Source organism: Mastigoproctus giganteus, chromosome 10 (genome assembly GCF_048544385.1).
Source record: "Mastigoproctus giganteus isolate SK-2022 chromosome 10, ASM4854438v1, whole genome shotgun sequence".
Lineage (NCBI taxonomy): Eukaryota > Metazoa > Arthropoda > Arachnida > Uropygi > Thelyphonidae > Mastigoproctus > Mastigoproctus giganteus.
In genome coordinates, this window is record NC_143584.1 from 139468110 (window position 1) to 139489067 (window position 20958).

At 36.6% G+C, this 20958-nt stretch overlaps 1 protein-coding gene across 1 annotated transcript in view; it reads right to left on the reverse strand.

The window, feature by feature from the left end:
• LOC150079316 (replication protein A 14 kDa subunit-like) overlaps positions 1-20958 on the reverse strand; it is a 46074-nt gene extending 25116 nt beyond the window's left edge. The window contains exons 1-2 of the mRNA XM_090384085.1: positions 20718-20958; positions 4463-4537 (exon numbers count right to left, since the gene is read on the reverse strand). Of these exons, the coding sequence (XP_090240211.1) occupies positions 4463-4537; positions 20718-20816 (174 nt within the window). The 5' untranslated portion in view covers positions 20817-20958. The remainder of the gene's footprint in view (positions 1-4462; positions 4538-20717) is intronic.

A 20958-nucleotide genomic window follows, 5' to 3' on the forward strand; every position in this document is an offset into this window, starting at 1 on the left:
ACTGTCAGACTCAACTACCTGTGAAAGCAACCTGTTCCTTCCTGTTGCAATTTATCTGGGTGATTTTACAGTGGTCAGCCTATGTGATATGTATGGAAAAAAAAAAAAAATAGTAATAATTGGCAGATTTCTATTTGTCTCATTTTAATGTAATCTGGGATGGCTTAACAAACCTCTCTAAAACACGCAAACATAAAATTTCATGAAATTCATTCCATTGGGAATACAGTTATTAGAGTTATTACATGCATATATATATATATATATATATATATATACACACACAAACATGCCAAAAATACATTAATACCAAAGACAATGGAACAGTTGTTGAAACATCTGTATATGATATCTAGTTCACCTTGTATACAAGTGATTCTAAATAATAAAAAACTAAAGTGAGGTTTTTAATTTTTTTAAAACTTAAAAAAAATTGCATTCACAATTTACCAGAAACAATAAGATTAACATCCCTTAATTTTTCATCCAAGAAAATATATTTATTTTCTAGTTCAGCAATGGCAAACATTTTCCAGCCAACATACCAAAAGTGAGCCTAAATAAAATATAATTTTTGCATGCCTTAGGGAAAGAGCCCAAAATTAATAAGTAGTTCTTACTGATATTACAAAATGTTAAAAATACCCAAGGAGATGATTATCCCAATGTATAAGGCAATGGTTAGGCTACATCTTGAGTACAGGTCTGGAAGCCTCATTTTAGGAAGGACACGGATCTGTTGGAACAGGTGCAGAGAAGAGCAACCAGATTGGCAACAGGAGAAAAAGGGTGCTCTTACCAGAAAAGGGCTTCAGTTTTGTAAGCAGCATCTGGAGTCCAAACACCTGCAAGGAGATCTGATTGAGGTGTTTAAGAGCGTGAATGAATTGAGTAGTAATAATGGCAAATGATGCAAGGAAGCAAGCTTATATAGCAAAAAAAAAAACCTACACAGTTCCATACCCTCCAAGAATTTGGCTAGCTCTTCCTTGAATTTATGCAACCCATCCATTTCCACAACAACAGATGTAAGCCTGTTCCAACAATCAACCACTCGCTGGCTGAAGGCAAACTTCCACACATCCATCCATCCTGTAAACATCCTTCCTCAACTTGAATTTATGCCCCTTCATAAGCATCAAGTCCATCAGCATTGAGTAATCTTAATGCTGATGGAATCCTTCCTCTTGCTTGCTCTCTCACACACAGACAGACAGACACAGACAGAGAATGCATAAATTAAAACTGAGGAACGATGGCTGTATGGAAAATTTCCTTCAGCCAGAGGGTGGTTGATTGTTGGAACAAACTTTCATCTGGTGTTGTAGATGTGAGTAGTTTCATGGAAGAACTAGATTAGCATTAGCAAGGACACATGATGCAAGAAAGCAAGCTTATATAGCATCAGCCAAAAAAAAAAAACCCTTATTTCACTCATCCCAAATGTTTGTCAAGTTTTGCCTTGAATCTATTTAAGCTATCAACTTCTATGACAGATGGAAGTTTGTTCCAGCAATCAACCACCCGCTGACTAAAGGCAAACTTCCGCACATCTATCCTACAACCGTCTTTCCTCAATTTGAATTTATGCCCTCTCAGGTGATTATTCTGAGCAAGAGGAAGAATCCCATCAGCACTGAGCATACTCAAACCATTCAAAGGCTTTATACACCTCAATCAGATCACCTCGCAGGTGCCTAGTCTCCAGACACTGTAATTTTCAAAACTTAAGCCTTTCTCCGTAAGAGCAACCCTTTGTTCTGTTCACTAATCTTGTTGCCCTTCTCTGTACTTGTTCCAACAGCTCTACATCCTTCTTAAAATGAGGCCTCCAGACCTGTATGCAGTACTCTAGGTGTGGCCTGACCACTGCCTTATACAAGGGGATAATCACCTTATCCCTGATAGAAAAATTCCTGTATATCATTGACAAGACACCATGAGCTACTCTTGCAGACAGTCTGCACTGTTCAGAAAACTTCATATCTGCCTGCACAATTACCCCAAGGTTCTTTTCATTCTCTACCATTGTCAGCGTGGTACCACAGAGTTGATACGTTACTCTGGGATTACTGCTTCCCATATGTAGTACTTTACATTTGTCAATGTTAAACTTCATTTGCCACCTCTCAGCCCATCTGCTCAACTTTTCTAGATCCTGTTGCAGCAGTGTACTGTCATTAGTAGTGTCATTAACAACTCTGCCAACTTCGTATCGTCTACAAACTTGGACATTAAGCCTGATATTCCATAATCAATATCATTTATAAATACAGAAAACAACAATGAACCCAACACTGAACCCTGAGGGACTCCACTAATAACATTAGTCCATGAAGAGCAGTGTCCATTGATTACCACTCTGTCTTCTCCCACTCAACCATCCCTTTATCCATAGCAGCAATTTGCCTCCAATGCCACACTGCTCCAATTTGTGCAGCAGTCTTCCATGTGCAATAGTATCAAATGCCATTCTAAGATCCAAATATATATCAAAGTTATTCTTTGCATCCAGTTCCCTTGTGACTATATCATAGTATCCAATCAAATTAGTCAGACAAGACTTCCCCTTAACAAACCCATGCTGTGTCCGAGCTATAACTGAAGTCTTGTCTAGATGTTCCTGCAATGCTTCTTTAACCAGTGCCTCCATTAACTTCCCTGTAATAGAAGTTAAACTAACAGGTCTGTAATTACCATGTGTCTCCCTTTGATCCTCCTTTGTGAATTGGGGTCACATTTGCACATCTCCATTCCATGGGTACCTCCCCCTGAGTCCAGGGAAGCTCTCATAATTATGGCTAAGGGTTTGCTTACTTCCTTTGCCGCCTCCTTTAATATAACTGGATAGATTCCATCCACCCAGGTGCCTTTCTTATGTTTATTTTCAACAATTTTTCCTCCACTTTACTCTCAGTTATTACAAGATTATCTAGCTTACTGCCAGAGTTGAATACACCTCTGGCATTCCCCTCCCTGAATAACTCCTCATGTGTGAATGTAGATGCAAAATATTCCTTTAGTTTGTTAGCTACCTGAGCAGGATCATCAACAGTTGAACCATCGATATCAAGTGGACCAATCTGATTCATCCCCTTCCTTCTAGAGTTTACATAAGTAAAGAACTCTTTGCTGTTTTTCTTTGCATCCTTTGCCAAAGATTTCTCGTAATCTGCCTTTGCCTGCCTAACCTTCCTTATAACTTGGTTACAGACCAGCTTATATCTATCACAGGCTTCTGTGTCACATATTAATTTATATATAGTATTGGTGTAAATACACCATAGTTAACCCATAAACTTGAACTATGTATGTAGCGTAGAGGGCATCGTTTTAATTGTATCTCATAATGTGGTTGCCTTCACAACGAGATAGCTACTATTGCATTACTTCAAATAAATAACGCTTCTCTAGTAGAGAAGACTACTGTTATTTGTTTTCAGCGGTACCACCACCCAGACGATCATTTCGAAGCTTAATTTATATGTATCCCATGCATTTTTCTTCTCTGTCACATATCTAATTAGTTCATCTGACATCCATTTAAGCCTAAATCTTGAACAATATTTCTTTGTTGGAATGAAAAGCCTAGTAGCTTCCAAGATTAATTCTTTGAATGCTTCTATTTTGAATTTGCTGTTGGTAACATCATCAGTTGGTACCACTGTATAGAATTTAAATACTGTCTCAGACCACCGTAGTCCCTTTTACGAAAGCAAAAACCCTTCCCCTTACCCTTGATGGTAGTTACCTCTTTGAGTAAATCCAACTTCAGCACACTGTGATCACTGCCACCTAGTGGTTCCTTTATCTACAGATTTTTGATGCATGAAGAATCACTACTGATAATCAGATCAAGAGTATTACTCCCTCTAGTTGCCTCCCGAACATGCTGCTGTAAAAAGCAATCATCCAATAAATCCACAAAAGCCTTGCTAGTGTGTGAGTGACCAACCTACAAATTCCAGTCAATCCCTGGGAAATTAAAATTCCCCATTATAAGACACTCTGATTTACAGATAAACCATTAGATGGGATGGACAGGTAATATGGAAAGTACTGGCTTTTTTTTGGCTGATGCTGCATAAGCTTACTTTCTTGCATAATAGTCTTGTTACCATTCCGTAATACTGATAACTTTGCTACTGCATAAACATCTTCAAGTTAGAAATTACCTTTTTTATAAGAAACTATTTATGAGTGGCTGGCTGTGTGCTGATATATTTTCTTAAGCATGCCACTGGGTTTGCCAATCCTGAGCCAGTTCAAAATAAAAGTGTGATTACTGTTGTTGTGTATTGACCAAAAAGATGTTTAGATAAGACTTTATGCACAAAAAAGTATCTCAAAAAAAAAAAAAAAAAAAAAAAACAACACAAAGTAACTGTTTTAGGTTATGTTACAACAATTTTCTCTTTCATTTTCACAAATGAGAAACAAAACAATAAAAAGTAAAACTTACAGGTTCTTGAAGTTGAATAGGAATAACTTGATTGTCACTAGTTTTAAGTTTAAAGCCCATTCCACTAGGTTCTGTCTACAAAAAAAGAAACAAACTGAATATTACGATTAGAAGAGTATGAGAATGAAAACATCTCTGTATGTAATGGCAGCTTAAATGAAACACCTTTACGATATTAACTGTAAAGCCAGAAAAATCAAATTCATGGCCCAAAAACAAGGAATTTTTTTTTCCTTTTAATTCAACACAAGTGATATTTTCAATCATTCTTTATACTGATAAATTGGCCCCCCGCTTTCCATTCCATTATTGAACACAATTGAAAAGGTGAGAAACTGTTCCAATAAGCAATATTGCAACAACATATTTTGCCCATAATTTACAATTATAAGTTACTCTGTGCATTATAAATCATACTGATGTTTAAACATTTTTTTTTAAATTAATTAATGAAATATTAAATACAGTAGAACATGGATAAAGTGGGAAAAAGATCATTTTTTTAAGTTCTATTTCAGAATTTATAAATATTTCACTCTGCCTATGGGAAACATTTTTAAACTCAGAATTTCTAATTGCATAACATTCTGTTCATTAAACTCCTTTGGAGTTCCAACATACCTTAAAACAGAGCTGCAAACCAAACCGAACCCATTTTTCTGAACTGCGAACCGCATCCATTTTTCTAAACCGTGAACCTTACCGAAACCACTGAACAGATTTTTTTTTTTGTGAACTGAACCAACGTTTTTTTGGAAAAACGGTTCAGTTTTTGGTTCAAACATCAACTACGGCCTATGGGTCAACGAAAATTTGGAAAATTTTCATGGAGAAATCCAGTGAGCAGGAAACACATACTCGTTCCTCTTTCTTTTTCCACTGTTCATGGCTGGGCTTCTAGAATGGTTACTAAGATGTGAAAAGCACTGCATCAGATTAGCAGCCCATCTTAGGAGTAGGGAAAAAGTTTTTTCGCTTTGACCAAGACATGAGTTGCGGAGGGACCCTGTGGGCCACAGGGTCCCTGCTGAGCTATTTGAATAGAAGCTCTGCAGTGGGAAAGGATGCTCTCGATGCAGTAGAACACCAATCAAGTCAGTGATAAGGAAGTGAAAGGGCGTAGTACTGAGAATAACTCATTAGTATTTTTCTTTGAAAAGATTAGCAGCATGTTTACGTTCTGAGGTTTTATTCTGAGGGTCCATCATTCCCGTTTCCTGTCTGGCATAGTGCACTCCGGCTGCAATATTAGGTTACATGTGGACACCTTGGAGGAAGGATTCCCAAAAGAAACATCTTCGGTAAGTGTATAGGTATTATTTTATTGTAACCTTTACTTATTAATTAAATTATAACAACTGGAAATTCTCATTTGTATCGGATGAATTTTTATTTTATTTCAGATATTGTGAATTGTAATGATGAGAAACTCATACACGGAATTACAGAGAATCTAAGCATGCTTAATATTAATATAATTCTAATACCTATGTCCATAAATGGAAAACTTCTCTGCAGTATTTTTATTTATTATTATTTTTATTTTATTTATTATTTTTTTTATTTTATTTATTATTTTTTTTAATATTTTATTTTATTTATTATTATTTTTAATATTTTATTTTATTTATTATTCAATTTTTTCTAATTTTCTCATATTCACAATATGAGATAATTAAAATGTTGCTGTTTTTAACTATATTTTTAGAGTTTGCTGCGTATTGATATGCTGTATTTGCATAAACTTGTGCGTTATTAAATTTTTTTAATTGATTATTCGATTTTTTATTTATTATTATTGAATTTAACATTCAATTTTTTTATTTATTATTAATCAATTTTTAATATTAATTTTTTTATTATTCAATTTTTTAATATTCAATTTTTTTATGTATTATTATTTGATTTTTTTTTATTTATTATTATTCAATTTTTAGTTTTAGATAAAAATAGGTGTGAAGGATTCTATGTATTTATCACTTTTTTGTGGCAGATAAGCTCAGAAACGATCAATAATGTAGCCCTGCTGCTAATCAAAGATTATGCACTCTTATTTACTGTAAGTGTTGCATGATATTTAAGAAATAAAGGATATTCTAAATAATTTAATGATAATGTTTTTATTCATTTTACGTACATACTTTGGTAGTTTTTGATTGGAACATTTGACATACTTCACCTTTATTGAGTTGTTACAACAACTTGTTAGCATGTCTCTTAAATATTTTTGTAACAGTTTAAAAATAAATATTTATTTCTGTTTTTCTCTCCCTCATAACAATGAATGGCAACAGAAAAGGGCATCCTGTCCACAAAAAAAATTCATTATAATAGTGACACAAACAAATATACCGTTTGTACAATGGACTTGAAGGGAAAACATTCAGAAAACTTAGTGAGACATTTAAAAAGAAAGCATGTTGCCAATTATGAGGATATTTTAAAAAAAGAAAGCAAAAATAGTCTCCACAGCTACCTATTATGAAATTTGTTACATCTAGTGTTAGAAAAACCGTATCAGTTGAAATATCTGCAGAAATAGTTAAAGATGCATGCATACATGGAATTAGTGACTGTAAATGGTAGACCATTTTCTCTATTTGAAGACTTGGGATTCTGAAAATTACTGGATCCAATTGTTATGGGACTTGGTAGTAAACTTCAGATAAATCGTCAAAATATTCAAGATGAGATAAGCAGACAAGCTAATCATTCGCATAAAGAACTTAACAGCTGTTTTCAAGGGCAGTTTAATTTCTTTGAAAATAGATACTGCAACTCAATTTGAGAGGACAATTTTGGGAATAAATGTACAATTTTTTTGATTGTGACAAGACTGTTCTAAAAATACTTGCAATGCGAGAATTGAATGATCAGGCTACGAGCGGTAATTTATGCAAAATAGTTTCAAGTGTCTTGAAAGAATTTGAAATTAAATTAGAACAAGTGTATTCTTTAACAATGGACAAAGGGGCTAATATGATAAGGTCATTCAAATTACTTGCTCAGGAACAATCTGGAAAACTCTATATGGAAGATGATACTGAAGATATCAAAGAATCAGAGACTATAGACTCTAGTGATACAAATGTATGTAAAGAAAATTTCCATGATCTACATGTTCAGGATATTATGGTATCTGTTCGTTGTGCTGCACATTCTCTGCAGTTGGCTGTTAAAGATGTTCTGAAGCGTGATGAATTGAAACTTCCCTTGGCTAAAGCATAAGAAGTGGTGAAAAAGCTGCAAACTCCTATCCTTATACACATTAAAAGAGAAAAGTGTAGGAAACCAATACTAGACTTCAAAACCAAATAGAATTCCACTGTTAATCTGTTACAACAGTCTTGTGGAGCTAAAACAATTTTGCATCGATTTATCTATGTCCATAAAGGAACTGCATTTGTCAGCCAGTGTGTGGCAAAAGATTGAAAATATTATAGAAGTTTTGGAACCCGTTAGGGCAGCATGTGAAGTGCTGCAGTCAGAGCAGCTCACGATGACTGATTTTTACTACAAGGTAAAATGGAAGTTAGAAAAATTGAAAATGAATTGTCATCTTTTTGGTAACCTCCCTCATGCTACGAGAAGTAAATTTGATGGAAAGCGATTTGATTTTAGCTTGTTATGTATTTGAAATTTGATTTTAGCTTGTATGTATCTTGACCCCAGGTACCAAATATTACTAGATAATATCCAAAAATAGAAAACTAAGGAACATTTATGTGACATTTATGATAGCTTGTGCCAGCTATAGTCTACAGAAAAAAATCCTGAAATGAAAAGTTCAGATGAAATTGCACATATTACTGTAACGGGCGAAACCATGGATGATATAGAAAAGCTGTTATTCCAAAAAGAAATGAAAAAGAGATAGATAATGAAAACAAAGAAATTCAACTTAATGGCTCATCTGAACAATTTTGACGATATCGAAAGGGTATCAACAAAAACAAGAATCTTAGGATATTGGAAAGCAAAACAATTTAGTCACCCAAAGCTTTATCAGCCAGCCAAAGTACTGTAATCTTCGCAGTTCCTGCCACACAAGCAAGTGTAGAAAGATGCTTTTAGCCATTAAAGATCATTTTGACTGATAAGAGGAGTTGTTTAGGCTAAAATGGAGGACATTTTATTTTTAAAATTAAATAATTAATTTCAAATTACAATTAATTTGAAAATTAAATTACATTTTAATTTTTAAATTAATTTTAAAATAATTAAAATTAAATTAATTACAATTAATTTCAAATTACCTATATAATCTATGTTGTTTTTAAGATTTCATGATCAATTTTCAAAGTAAAATTATTTTGATACATTAATTCTTTATGTCCATTATTTGAGTAACTAATAATATTTTGCTTGTAATTCATTTGTGTTTCTTCTGTCCTTTACGTTAGTCTTCTCCATTGTGAAGTGTTACTTATTGGAGGTGGTGCAATATCAGGGCAACTCTCGAAGGCAGTCACAATATGAGATACGTATATCAAAAACGATGCCATTTCACCTATTTCGGTGATTTACTACGAACTAAAATGATGCTATGCAAAAACTTGTTCAATTACAAAATGTTCATATTGTTTAATATTTTTTAATATTAAAAATAAAGAATTTGTACATTTAAAAAATGTATTAAGTGGGAAAACATCATAATACTTCGACAATAATAATAGTAATAATAATACACTGTGTATTCTTTATCAAGAAAGTTATATGTGGGAAAACTTTTTATCCAGGAAACTTCTTATTTGGGAAAATAATACATTACAACATATAGAGTTGAAATTGGGACTTACTCTACTGTTTTCATGAAATGGAGTGCTCCTGCAGTAACATCACATGTCGTATCACGTGATAAAAAGGCAGATGTGTGGAGATGTCATGTGTGTACAATTCAGAGTGAGAATGGGCAAGATAAAAGATTTGACTTTCAACTTGACACCGTAGCTGGCACCAAATGCACTGCTGAGTATATCAGAAACTGCAATCCTGCTGGGGTTTTCACATGTGACTGTACCTTGAGTACATCAAGATTGGTCAAAAAACATCCTGCTAACAGTGATCCTCTGGGGGAAAAAAACAGCTCACTGATGCAAGAAGCCAATCCAATGGTGGCTGCCAAGACTTGTGCACGGTAAAAGAAAGGCTACAATAGTCAAATAGCAACCCAGTAGAACAGTGGTAACCAAAGAGGCATTTCAGAAAGCACAACTTGTAACGTCGCAGATGGAGTATCGCAGCCAACAAACAAACAAAGTTCCATTTCTGTTAGCAAAAACAAAAAAAGGTACAAGTACAGTTACAGTAGAATCTCAATGGGAGAATGAAAAAAATGCTGCCTGGTCTGATGAATCCCCAATAATGCTATTTTGTGCTGATGGGAGGTCAGTGCTCAGACCACTGTTTATCTTCCTAAATGATACTGATGAGCAAATACAGAAGGAGCCGTTGAAGTTTTATACTGAATTAAAGATTGGATGGGTGGCTAATGTTCAAACCAGGCTAGACAGCTTCAAAACTATTTGGACCAATTAAGTGGTATCTTCAAAAAGGCAGCTAAAATTTAATGGTACAAATGCATGGTATTAGCATTAGCATTAGTAGAGGCATTTGATGCAAGAAAGCAAGCTTATGCAGCATCAGCCAAAAAAAAAAAAAAAAAAAACCACTTCCACTTCACCCCTCTGTTCGTTCAAAATACCTGTCCAGCTGAGCCTTAAACTTATTTAGGCTATCAACCTCCACCACAAGGGATGGAAGTCTGTTCCACCAACCAACCACCCGCTGGCTAAAGGCAAATTTCCGCACGTCTATCCTACATCTGTCTTTCCTCAATTTGAATTTATGCCCTCTCAGGTGATTTTTCTGAGCTAGAGGAAGAATCCCATCAGCATTGAGCATGCTTAAACCATTCAAGGCTTTATACACCTCTATCAGATCATCTCGCTGGTGCCTAGTCTCCAGACACTGTAATTTGCAAAACTTAAGCCTTTCTTCGTAAGAGCACCCCTTTGTTCCATTCACTAATCTTGTTGCCCTTCTCTGTACTCGTTCCAGCAGCTCTACATCCTTCTTGAAATGAGGCCTCCAGACCTGTATACAGTACTCTAGGTGTGGCCTGACCATCGCCTTATACAATGGAATAATCACCTCCTTATCTCTGCTGGAAAAATTCCTGTATATCATTGACAATACTCCATGAGCTACTCTTGCAGCCCATCTGCACTGCTCAGAGAACTTCATATCTGCCTGCACAACTACCCCCAAGTCCCTTTCATTCTCTACCACTGTCAGTGTAGTACCACAGAGTTGATACGTTGCTCTGGGGTTGCTGTTTCCCATGTGTAGTACTTTACATTTGTCAATGTTAAACTTCATTTGCCACCTCTCAGCCCATCTGCTCAACCTTTCCAGATCCTGTTGCAGCAGCATAGTGTCAGTAGTGTCCTCGACAACCCTGCCAACCTTTGTATCGTCTGCAAACTTGGACATTAAGCCCGATATACCATCATCAATATCATTTATAAATACAGAAAACAATAATGGACCCAACACTGAGCCCTGAGGGACTCCACTAATAACATCAGTCCACGATGAGCAGTGTCCATTGATTACCACTCTCTGTCTTCTCCCCCTCAACCACCCCTTTATCCATAGCAGCAATTTGCCTCCAATGTCACACTGCTCCAATTTGTGTAGCAGTCTTCCATGTGCAACAGTATCAAAAGCCTTTCTAAGATCCAAGTATATAATATCAAAGTTATTCCCTGCATCCAGTTCTTTTGTGACTGCATCATAGTATCCAATCAAGTTGGTCAGGCAAGACTTCCCCTTAACAAAACCATGCTGTGTCTGAGCTATAACTGAAGTCTTGTCTAAATGATCTTGCAGTGCTTCTTTAACCAGTGCCTCCATTAATTTTCCTGGAACAGAAGTTAAGCTCACAGGTCTATAATTACTTGTGTCAGCCTTTGATCCTCCTTTGTGAACTGGGGTCACATTTGCACATTTCCAGTCTATGGGTACCTCCCCTGAGTCCAAGGAAGCTCTCATAATTATGGCTAAGGGTTTGCTTACTTCCTTTGCTGCCTCCTTTAATATAACTGGATAGATCCCATCCACCCCGGGTGCCTTTCTTGTGTTTATCTTCAACAGTTTCTCCTCCACTTTACTCTCAGTTATTTCAAGATTCTGTAGCTTACTGCTAGAGTTGAATACACCTCTGGCATTCCCCTCGCTGAATAACTCCTCATGTGTGAATGTCGATGCAAAATATTCATTTAGTTTGTTAGCTACCTGAGCAGGATCATCAACACTTGACCCATCAATATCAAGTGGACCAATCTGATTCATCCCCTTCCTTCTAGAGTTTACATAAGTAAAGAACTCTTTGCTGTTTTTCTTTGCATCCCTTGCCAAGGATTTCTCGTAATCTGCCTTCGCCTGCCTAACCTCCTTTGTAACTTGGTTGCATATCAACTTGTATCTATCATAGGCTTCTGTGTCATGTGTTAATTTGTATGTATCCCATGCATTTTTCTTCTCTGCCATATGCCTCATTAGTTCATCTGACATCCATTTTGGCCTAAACCTTGAACAATATTTCTTAGTTGGTATGCAAAGCCTAGTAGCTTCCAAGATAAGTTCTTTGAATGCTTCCCATTTTCAATTTGCTGTTGGTAACATCATCAGTTGGTCCCACTGTATAGAATTTAAATACTGTCTCAGTCCATCGTAGTCGCCTTTACGGAAGCAATAACCCTTCCCTTTACCCCTAATGGTAGTTACCTCTTTGAGTAAATCCCACTTCAGCACACTGTGATCACTGCCACCTAGTGGTTCATTTATCTGCAGATTCTTAATGCATGAAGAATCACTGCTGATAATCAAATCCAGAGTATTACTCCCTCTAGTTGCCTCCCGAACATGCTGATGTAGAAAACAATCATCCAATAAATCCACAAAAGTCCTGCTAGTGTGTGAGTAACCAGCCCCCAAATTCCAGTCAATATCTGGGAAATTAAAATCTCCCATTATAAGACACTCTGATTTACTGGCCCACTCTATTTCCCTGTACAGTTCCTTATTATACTCATCAGAGTCATTAGGCCTATAGCACACTCCTACTCTCAATTTTGATCTCCCAATGTTTATGTCACACCAAACTGACTCAACACTGCACTGTCCAGCGATGTCGACTGGCTTCACTTCCTTGGTTTTTATGTGTTTCTTAACTAATAGCATAACCCCTCCTCCCTTCCTATCCTGTCTATCCTTTCTGTAGACGTTGTACTCCCCAAATTGCAGTTCTGCATCCCTTATATCTGTGTGACACCACGTCTCTGATATCCCAACAATATGTGCCTTCGATGTTTTGAGCAATACCTCAAATTCATCAAATTTATTTACTGAACTCCTAGCATTGGTGTACACGCAAGTATACCTGCACCTGTTTCTATTCTTAGCTACCCTAACACAACCCATGTGTTTACTTGTACCGCAATGGCTCCCAGCAGTTTCTGAAATACCATGCATCTTGTTTTTCAGGCTTCTGTTCATTCTAATAGAAGCAGTGCAAGAATCTCTTTCACCTCTGCCAGTGGCTACTGTCAATCTATTGGTCTTTGTCTCCCCCCAAGCTAGCAGTTTTCCGACCCACCTAACACTGCCTCGATAGCATCAGCAAATATTCTTGCACCCTTTCTATTTAAGTGTATCCCATCCCTGTAGAAGCAATCTCTCCTGTTAACAAGTACAGTCCAGGCTGAAGGTATTGCACTTGGGAAGTTGAAACCCAGCGCAAACAGGCAACAAGAATGGCCTAAGGTATTCTATGATTTAACAGAATTTAAGTGAAGAAATGGTGGTTATCATCCCTCTGTATAAAACAATGGTGAGACCATATCTGGAATACAATTACCCCAGGTCTGGATGCTGCACCTAAAAAAAAAAAAAAAAAACAGAAATTTCTAGTGACGGGGCAAAGAAAGAAGAGTAACTTGGCAATAGTAATAGTATTCACCATTAGTGCAAAGAAGCCACAGGTTTTTCTGCACTGGCAAAAAAAAAAAAAAAAAAAAACCAAAGTAGATAAGAAAACACAAATTATATGCTTCCCCCCCCCCACACACACAGAGGTAAGTATCCAGTAGACCTTTAAATTTATTCAAACTGTCAGCCTCAACTATCTGCAAGAGAAACTTGTTCCAGCTATCAACAACTCACTGGCTAAAAGAAAATTCCTACAATCTAATCTAAACCTCAAGCCTTGTAATCTGAATTTATGATCCCTAATTCTGGAATTGTTTAGAACAGTGCGAACTCCACCTTCATTAATTTTACTAATCCCTGTCAGAGCCTTATAAACCTCAATCAGGTCACCTTTGAGGTGCCTGGTTGCCAAGCTCTGTAGGCCACATAATCAGTCTTTTCTCATACAGTCATCCTTCTGCTGATCTCACCATTCGAGTTGTCAGTCTTGGGAAGCTTTCAAAAAGCTCGATGGCTCTTTTCAGATGAGGTCTCCATACTTGAACAGAGTATTCCAAATGTGGTCTTGAAAATGCCTTATACAGTAGGATTATGACCTCCCTATCTCTACAGGATAGCATTCGATAAATCATTGATAGGACACCATGGACTTTCCCAGCTGAATGACTACACCATTCAGAAAACATCATATCTGCCCATATTGTAACTCCAAGATCCCTTTCCTCCTCCACTGTTTTTAATTTAACCCTACCAAGTGTATAGTGTATTTGTGGGTTGCTATTCCCCCAGTATAAGACCTTGCATTTAGAAGCATTAAAACACAGCTGCCACTTCTCTGACCATCTTTGAAGTCTGTTCAAGTCAACCTGAAGGAGTGCAGCTTGGCACTGATTATTAATGACTCTGCTAATCTTTACTTCATCTGCAAATTTTGACATCAAGCCTTTATCCCTTTGTTAATGTCATTTATGAAAATGAGAAACAACAGCGGTCCAAGGACTGATCCTTGAGAGGACCCAACCTCTGATGTTACACCAATCTGAAGACCATCCATTAATCTCAACCTTCAGCCATGCAGCAATCCATCTTAGAATCTTATCAGTAATCCTAACCTGTTCAAGCTTATACAGCAACCTCTCATGAGGGACCAAGTCAAATTCTTCGCTAAAATCCAAACAAACATTGTCGAAATCATTCCCTAAATCCAGCTCATGAGTAACTGTGTCAAAATAGCCTACTAAGTTATTAAACATGTGATTTACTCTTAAAGCCATAAAGAATACCATATCTATCTAAATATTCCTGGATTGCACTCTTAATCACTGCCTCTAAGATTTTTCTTACCACTGAAGTTAGACTAACCGGTCTGTAGTTACCAACTTCACTCTCAGAACTGCTTTTATGTATGGCGTACATAGGCACTTCTCAATCCAAAGAAATCTCCCCAGAGTCCAAAGATGCCTGCATAATTAACCTCAATGGTTCAATACATTCCTTTGTACTCTCCTTCAAAACTACACAGTATATGCCATGAACTCCAGAAGCCTTACTTGCCTTTATGCTCCAAAGTTTTTCTAATAAACAATTATCTGTAACTGCAACATCACTAATTTCATATGCCTCTACCTCACTCACACAGCCTCTTTAGCATTAGTAGAGGCATACGATTCAAAAAAGCACTTATACAGCATCAGCCAAAAAAAAAAAACATTCCCATTTCACCCATTCATTTGCTCCAAAAGTTTGTCTAGTTCGGCATAAAGGGTTTTTTGCCAGTAAAGACAGATGCAAAGTACCTGTTCAATTCATTTGCAACATTAGCTGGATTGTCCAAGACTTTCCCACACCCAGTGCAAAGGTCTAATCTGATTCACTGTTTTTCTTCCTTGTATTCATATACATGAAAAATTCCTTGTCCCCATTTTTTGCTCTCTTAGCCAATGTTTTCTCATACACTGCCTTGGCCTCCTGACCTTATTTGTGGTACCATTATAGATCAACTTGTACCTGTTGCAGACTTCAGTACTTTTTATCACTCTGTAATTGTCCCATGTTATATTTTTCTGCTCTATTTGACCAGCCAGTTTGCAGTCATCCATTTCAGCATCCTCCTCCTGCAATATTTTCTTAAAGGTTTGTATGTGTTCATGGTTTCTGTGATTTTTGCTTTAAAAGTATTCCATAATTCAAATGTATTTGTCATCCCTCGGCAATCTGCCTAGTTCACAGATGCCATATAGGTGAAAGTCATAAGGCAAAAGTTTAAACTGATATATTTTATTTTCCAGATGATAAAACACATCAGATAATAAATGCACCCATGTTTTGGAAAGCAACGTTTAGGAAAGAAGATTTTATTGAATTTATTTAAATATTAATTCACAAGTGCTACCTAAACAAAATGTCAGTATAAAATGAAGCTTTTACTCATTGTATAATGCTTATGGTCTGTTCAAAGAGTGCATCATTCCTTGAAAGATGTGGAATCAGTAACGTAAAAGATAATTCCCACTAATTTTTCACGCATCTGCACATCTGAGAAATAGTGTTGTTCGATGCATTCTTCCTGTTGATGTCAGATTGTGATTTGCTGCTTCCATTCATTTGGTCCACTCCACACATATGAATACTTTAAAGCAGTGTTTCCCAAATATTTTTGCTTGTAGACCCCCTCCTGGCTTTGAAAAATAAGCACAGATATCCACATCCTAGCTCACTTAAATATGGGGTGTCCAGATGATAGGCATCCAAAATTTATATCTCAGAACTAATTATTATATGTTTGCAATCTACCTTTTTCCGAAAATAATCATCCATTTCAGCAGTCATCCATTTCAGCATCCTCCTCCTGCAATATTTTCTTAAAGGTTTGTATGTGTTCATGGTTTCTGTGATTTTTGCTTTAAAAGTATTCCATAATTCAAATGTATTTGACATCCCTCGGCAATCTGCCTAGTTCACAGATGCCATATAGGTGAAAGTCATAAGGCAAAAGGTTAAACTGATATATTTTATTTTCCAGATGATAAAACACATCAGATAATAAATGCACCCATGTTTTGGAAAGCAACGTTTAGGAAAGAAGATTTTATTGAATTTATTTAAATATTAATTCACAAGTGCTACCTAAACAAAATGTCAGTATAAAATGAAGCTTTTAATCATTGTATAATGCTTATGGTCTGTTCAAAGAGTGCATCATTCCTTGAAAGATGTGGAATCAGTAACGTAAAAGATAATTCCCACTAATTTTTCACGCATCTGCACATCTGAGAAATAGTGTTGTTCGATGCATTCTTCCTGTTGATGTCAGATTGTGATTTGCTGCTTCCATTCATTTGGTCCACTCCACACATATGAATACTTTAAAGCAGTGTTTCCCAAATATTTTTGCTTGTAGACCCCCTCCTGGCTTTGAAAAATAAGCACAGATATCCACATCCTAGCTCACTTAAATATGGGGTGTCCAGATGATAGGCATCCAAAATTTATATCTCAGAACTAATTATTATATGTTTGTAATCTACCTTTTTCCGAAAATAACTGAATAATAAACTGTCACTATTTGAGTATACAATCAATTGTACCTCATAGTGCTAGTCTTGGCACATTACAGCCTTAGTTGCTAATGCACCAATAAAATCTAAACCAAACCAACCCTCATAGGGCTACTAGTGTGAAGAATGGTGTTGTTTTTCCATTTCACAAAGTCCTTTAACATTGGGAGTGATTATAGACAACTGAATTCTCATGTTCAGTTCGACAACTAGTCTGTAATGATATTGAGATAAGTTTGTGAACCACTGCTTCAGAGTTTAAATGCCTACAGTTGGCTAATGCTGCCTGGATTTATAGCTATTCTATATTTGATCCAGCAACCATCCTTTCTGTTTTCTTTGTTATTATGCAGTCTGAAATGTCACACAATAAAAGATCTAGCCTTTTTAGGACAGCTGATATATTTTACTTTCCAGTTGATAAATACACATTAGACAATAAATGAAACCTATACTACAGTGGTCTCAGAGATTTTTTAAATTTATACAGTGAGACCAACTAATGATGTTACCAACAGGGAATTCTAAATGAGAAGCATTTAATATGGAAAAGCTACTAGGCTTTTCATACCAACTAAGAAATACTCTTCAAGGTTTAGGCCAAAATGGATGTCAGATGAACTATTCAGACAGGTAACACAGAAGAAAAGTGCATGGGATGCAAATAAATTGTCAGGTGACACAGAGGTTAGGCAAGTGAAGGCAGATTACAAGAAATCTTTGGCAAATGATTCAGAGCCTTCTTTATTTATATAAACTCTAGAGGAAGGGGATGAATCAGATTGGTGCACTTGATATCAATCGTTTGACTGTTGATGATCCTGCTCAGATGGCTGAAAAACTGAACAAGTATTCTGCATCTACATTCACACATGAGGAATTCTACAGGGAAGTGGAGAACAAAAGCTTATTAAACTAACAGGGTGTTAAATGATTTTGTAATAACTGAGAGCAAAATGGAGAAATCATTAGAGTTAAACAAAAGAAAGGCACCTGAGGTGGATAGGATCTATCACGTTATATTAAAGGTCAAAGGAAGTAAGCAAACCCTTAGCCATGATTATGAGAGCATCACTGGACTCAAGGGAGGTCCCACAGACTGAGATATGCAAATGTATCTCCAATTCACAAAGGGGAATTCACAAAGGGTGGCACGAGTAATTACAGACCTGTTAGTTTAACTTCTGTTCCAAGGAAAATAATGAAATTACTGGTTAAAGAAGTATTGCAGGATCATCTAGACAAGAATGCAGTAATAATTCAGACACGCATGGGTTTTAAGGGGAAGCCTTGTCTGACCAATTTGATTGGATACTATGACATGGTCACAAAGAAACTGGTTGCAAAAAATAATTTTGATATCATATACTTGAATTTCAGGAAAGCTTTTCATACTATTTTCATACTATTGCACATGACAGCCTACTGTAGAAATTGGAGCAGTATGCCATTAAGGGCAAATTGCTATAATGGATAAAAGTATGGTTGAGTTGAAGAAGACAGAGTGGTAATCAATGGACACTGCTCTTCATGGACTAATATTATTAGTGGAGTCCCCCAGGGTTCCGTGGTGTTTGGCCCATTGTTGTTTTGTATTTTATCAATGATATTGATAAAGGTATATCATGCTTAATGTTGAAGTTTGCAGACAATACAAAGGTTGGCAGGATTATTAATGACAGTATGCTACTGCAGCAGAATCTAGAAAATTTGGGTAGATGGGCTGAGAAGTGGCAACTGAAGTTTAACATTGACAAATGCAAAATACTGCATATGGGTAGCAGTCACCCCAGAGAAATGTACCAACTGTGTCATACTACACTCAGGGTGGTGGAAAATGAAAGGGACTTGGGGGTAACTGTGCAGTCAGATATGAAGTTTTCTGAGCAGTAAATACATGCTGCCAGAGCAGGTCATGGGGTCCTTTCAATGATATACAGGAATTTTTCTAGCAAGGATAAGGTGATTATCCCTTTGTATAAGGCAATGGTCAGGCCACACCTTGAGTACTGTATACAGGTCTGGAGGCCTCATTTCACGAAGGATGTATAGTTGCTAGAACGAGTACAGAGAAGGCAAGACTGGTTAGAGGAACAATGGGGTGCTCTTCCGAAGAAAGGCTTAAGTAATGCAAATTGCAGTGTCTGGAGACTAGGTACCTGCTAGGTGATCTGATTGAGGTGTATAAGACCTTGAATGGTTTCAGCAGGCTCAATGCTGATGAGATTCTTCCTTTTGCTCAGATTACAAGCCTGAGGGGGTATAAACTCAAATTGAGGAAAGACAGTTGTAGAATAGATGTGCAGAAATTTGCCTTTAGCCAGCGGGTAGTTGATTGCTGGAGCAAACTTCTATCTATCGTTGTGGAAGTTGATAGTTTAAATAAATTAAAGGAAGAAGTGGACAAATCTTTGGAGTGAATGGATGGGTGAAATGGGAAGTTTTTTTTTTTTTTTTCTTGACAGATGTTGTATAAGCTTGCTTTCTTGCATCATATGCCTCTGCTAATTCTAACCCTGTTTTAGAAGGTAAATTTTGGGAAAAAAAATATTTTATTGAATTTATTTAAAATATAAATTAACAAGTGCTCACTAACAAAATGTCAGTATAAAACGAAGTTTTTACTCACTGTATAATGTTAATAACACTGTTTTTAGCTATTGTGTATGAATTTGGCAGACTGCCAAGGGAGGGCCAAATACATTTGAATTATGAAAGACTTCTAAAACAAAAATACAGAAGCCATGAACACATGCATACCATTAAGAAAATATTACAGGAGGAGGATGCCGAAATGGATGACTGTGGAGCTGGGTGATCAAATAGTACAGAAAAAGACAGCATGAGATAGAACTGATAGATACTAAGCAATGAAAAGTACTGAAGCTTACAACAGGTACAAGTTCATCTGTAATTGCACTACAGATAAGGTTACAAAGGCCAAGGCTACATATGAGAAGCCGACCGGGCTAGCCGAGTGGGTAAAGTACCTGCCCGGCAACCCAAAGGTCGCGGGTTCGATTCCCACCTCGGGCTTGGATCAAAGTACTGCAAAAACCTTGGGAGGTGCAATATGGCCACAGAAGCCGATGCGCCAACTACCAAAAAAAAAAAAAAAAACATATGAGAAAGGACTGGCTAAGAGAGCAAAAAATGGGGAAAAGGAATTCTTTTTTGTATGTGAACGCAACGAAGAAGAAAGTTAATTATATATCAGACCTTTGTGCACCTAATATGGGAAGGTCTTAGATAACCCAGCTGATGCTGCAGTTGAATTGAACAGGTACATTGGTCTTTACTGAAGTAAGACCCTCCATGCTAACAGACTGTACAAGTGAGGCTGAGCCATATAAAATTGGTGATTTTGTAATTATAGATGATTGTTTATTAGAAAAACTTTTGAGCATAAAGGCAAGTAAGGTTCCGGAGGTTAAACACCCTAAGACTGAGGCAGTCCGAAGGTACACCTTCCGGACTGCCTGTCTTAGGTTGTTTATCCTCCCGCCCTTCCCGCTGTTTTAAAATAGCGGGTTTAAAGCAGAGGAGGGGGATAAACACCCTAACACTAACCACAGCGGGTTAGGCATGTCAATCACTGCCTTCTTCCTCTTCTCCATTTTGGATGGGGGTATCCTTAACTGAATATTTACCCAAAAATTATTTGAACTGTTATTAAATATCGGTTAAGATGTAGTTATTAGTACCTGAACAATGGTGCCAATAACACAGACAGCTTTTCCTTGATACTGCGGTAACATGGACGAATTAATCCTTGCTCTAGGTGTTTCGAACAGATTACTCATAATCAGTTCTAAAAGCAGATAGTTCCCTTCGAATTTGTTAAAAAACGAAACAAATACTAGCAGAAACTGAATCCGTATTTTCAATTTCAGTTCAACACAAAACAGATCAATTCTGATTTGCTAACACAGTCGCTTTACTTAT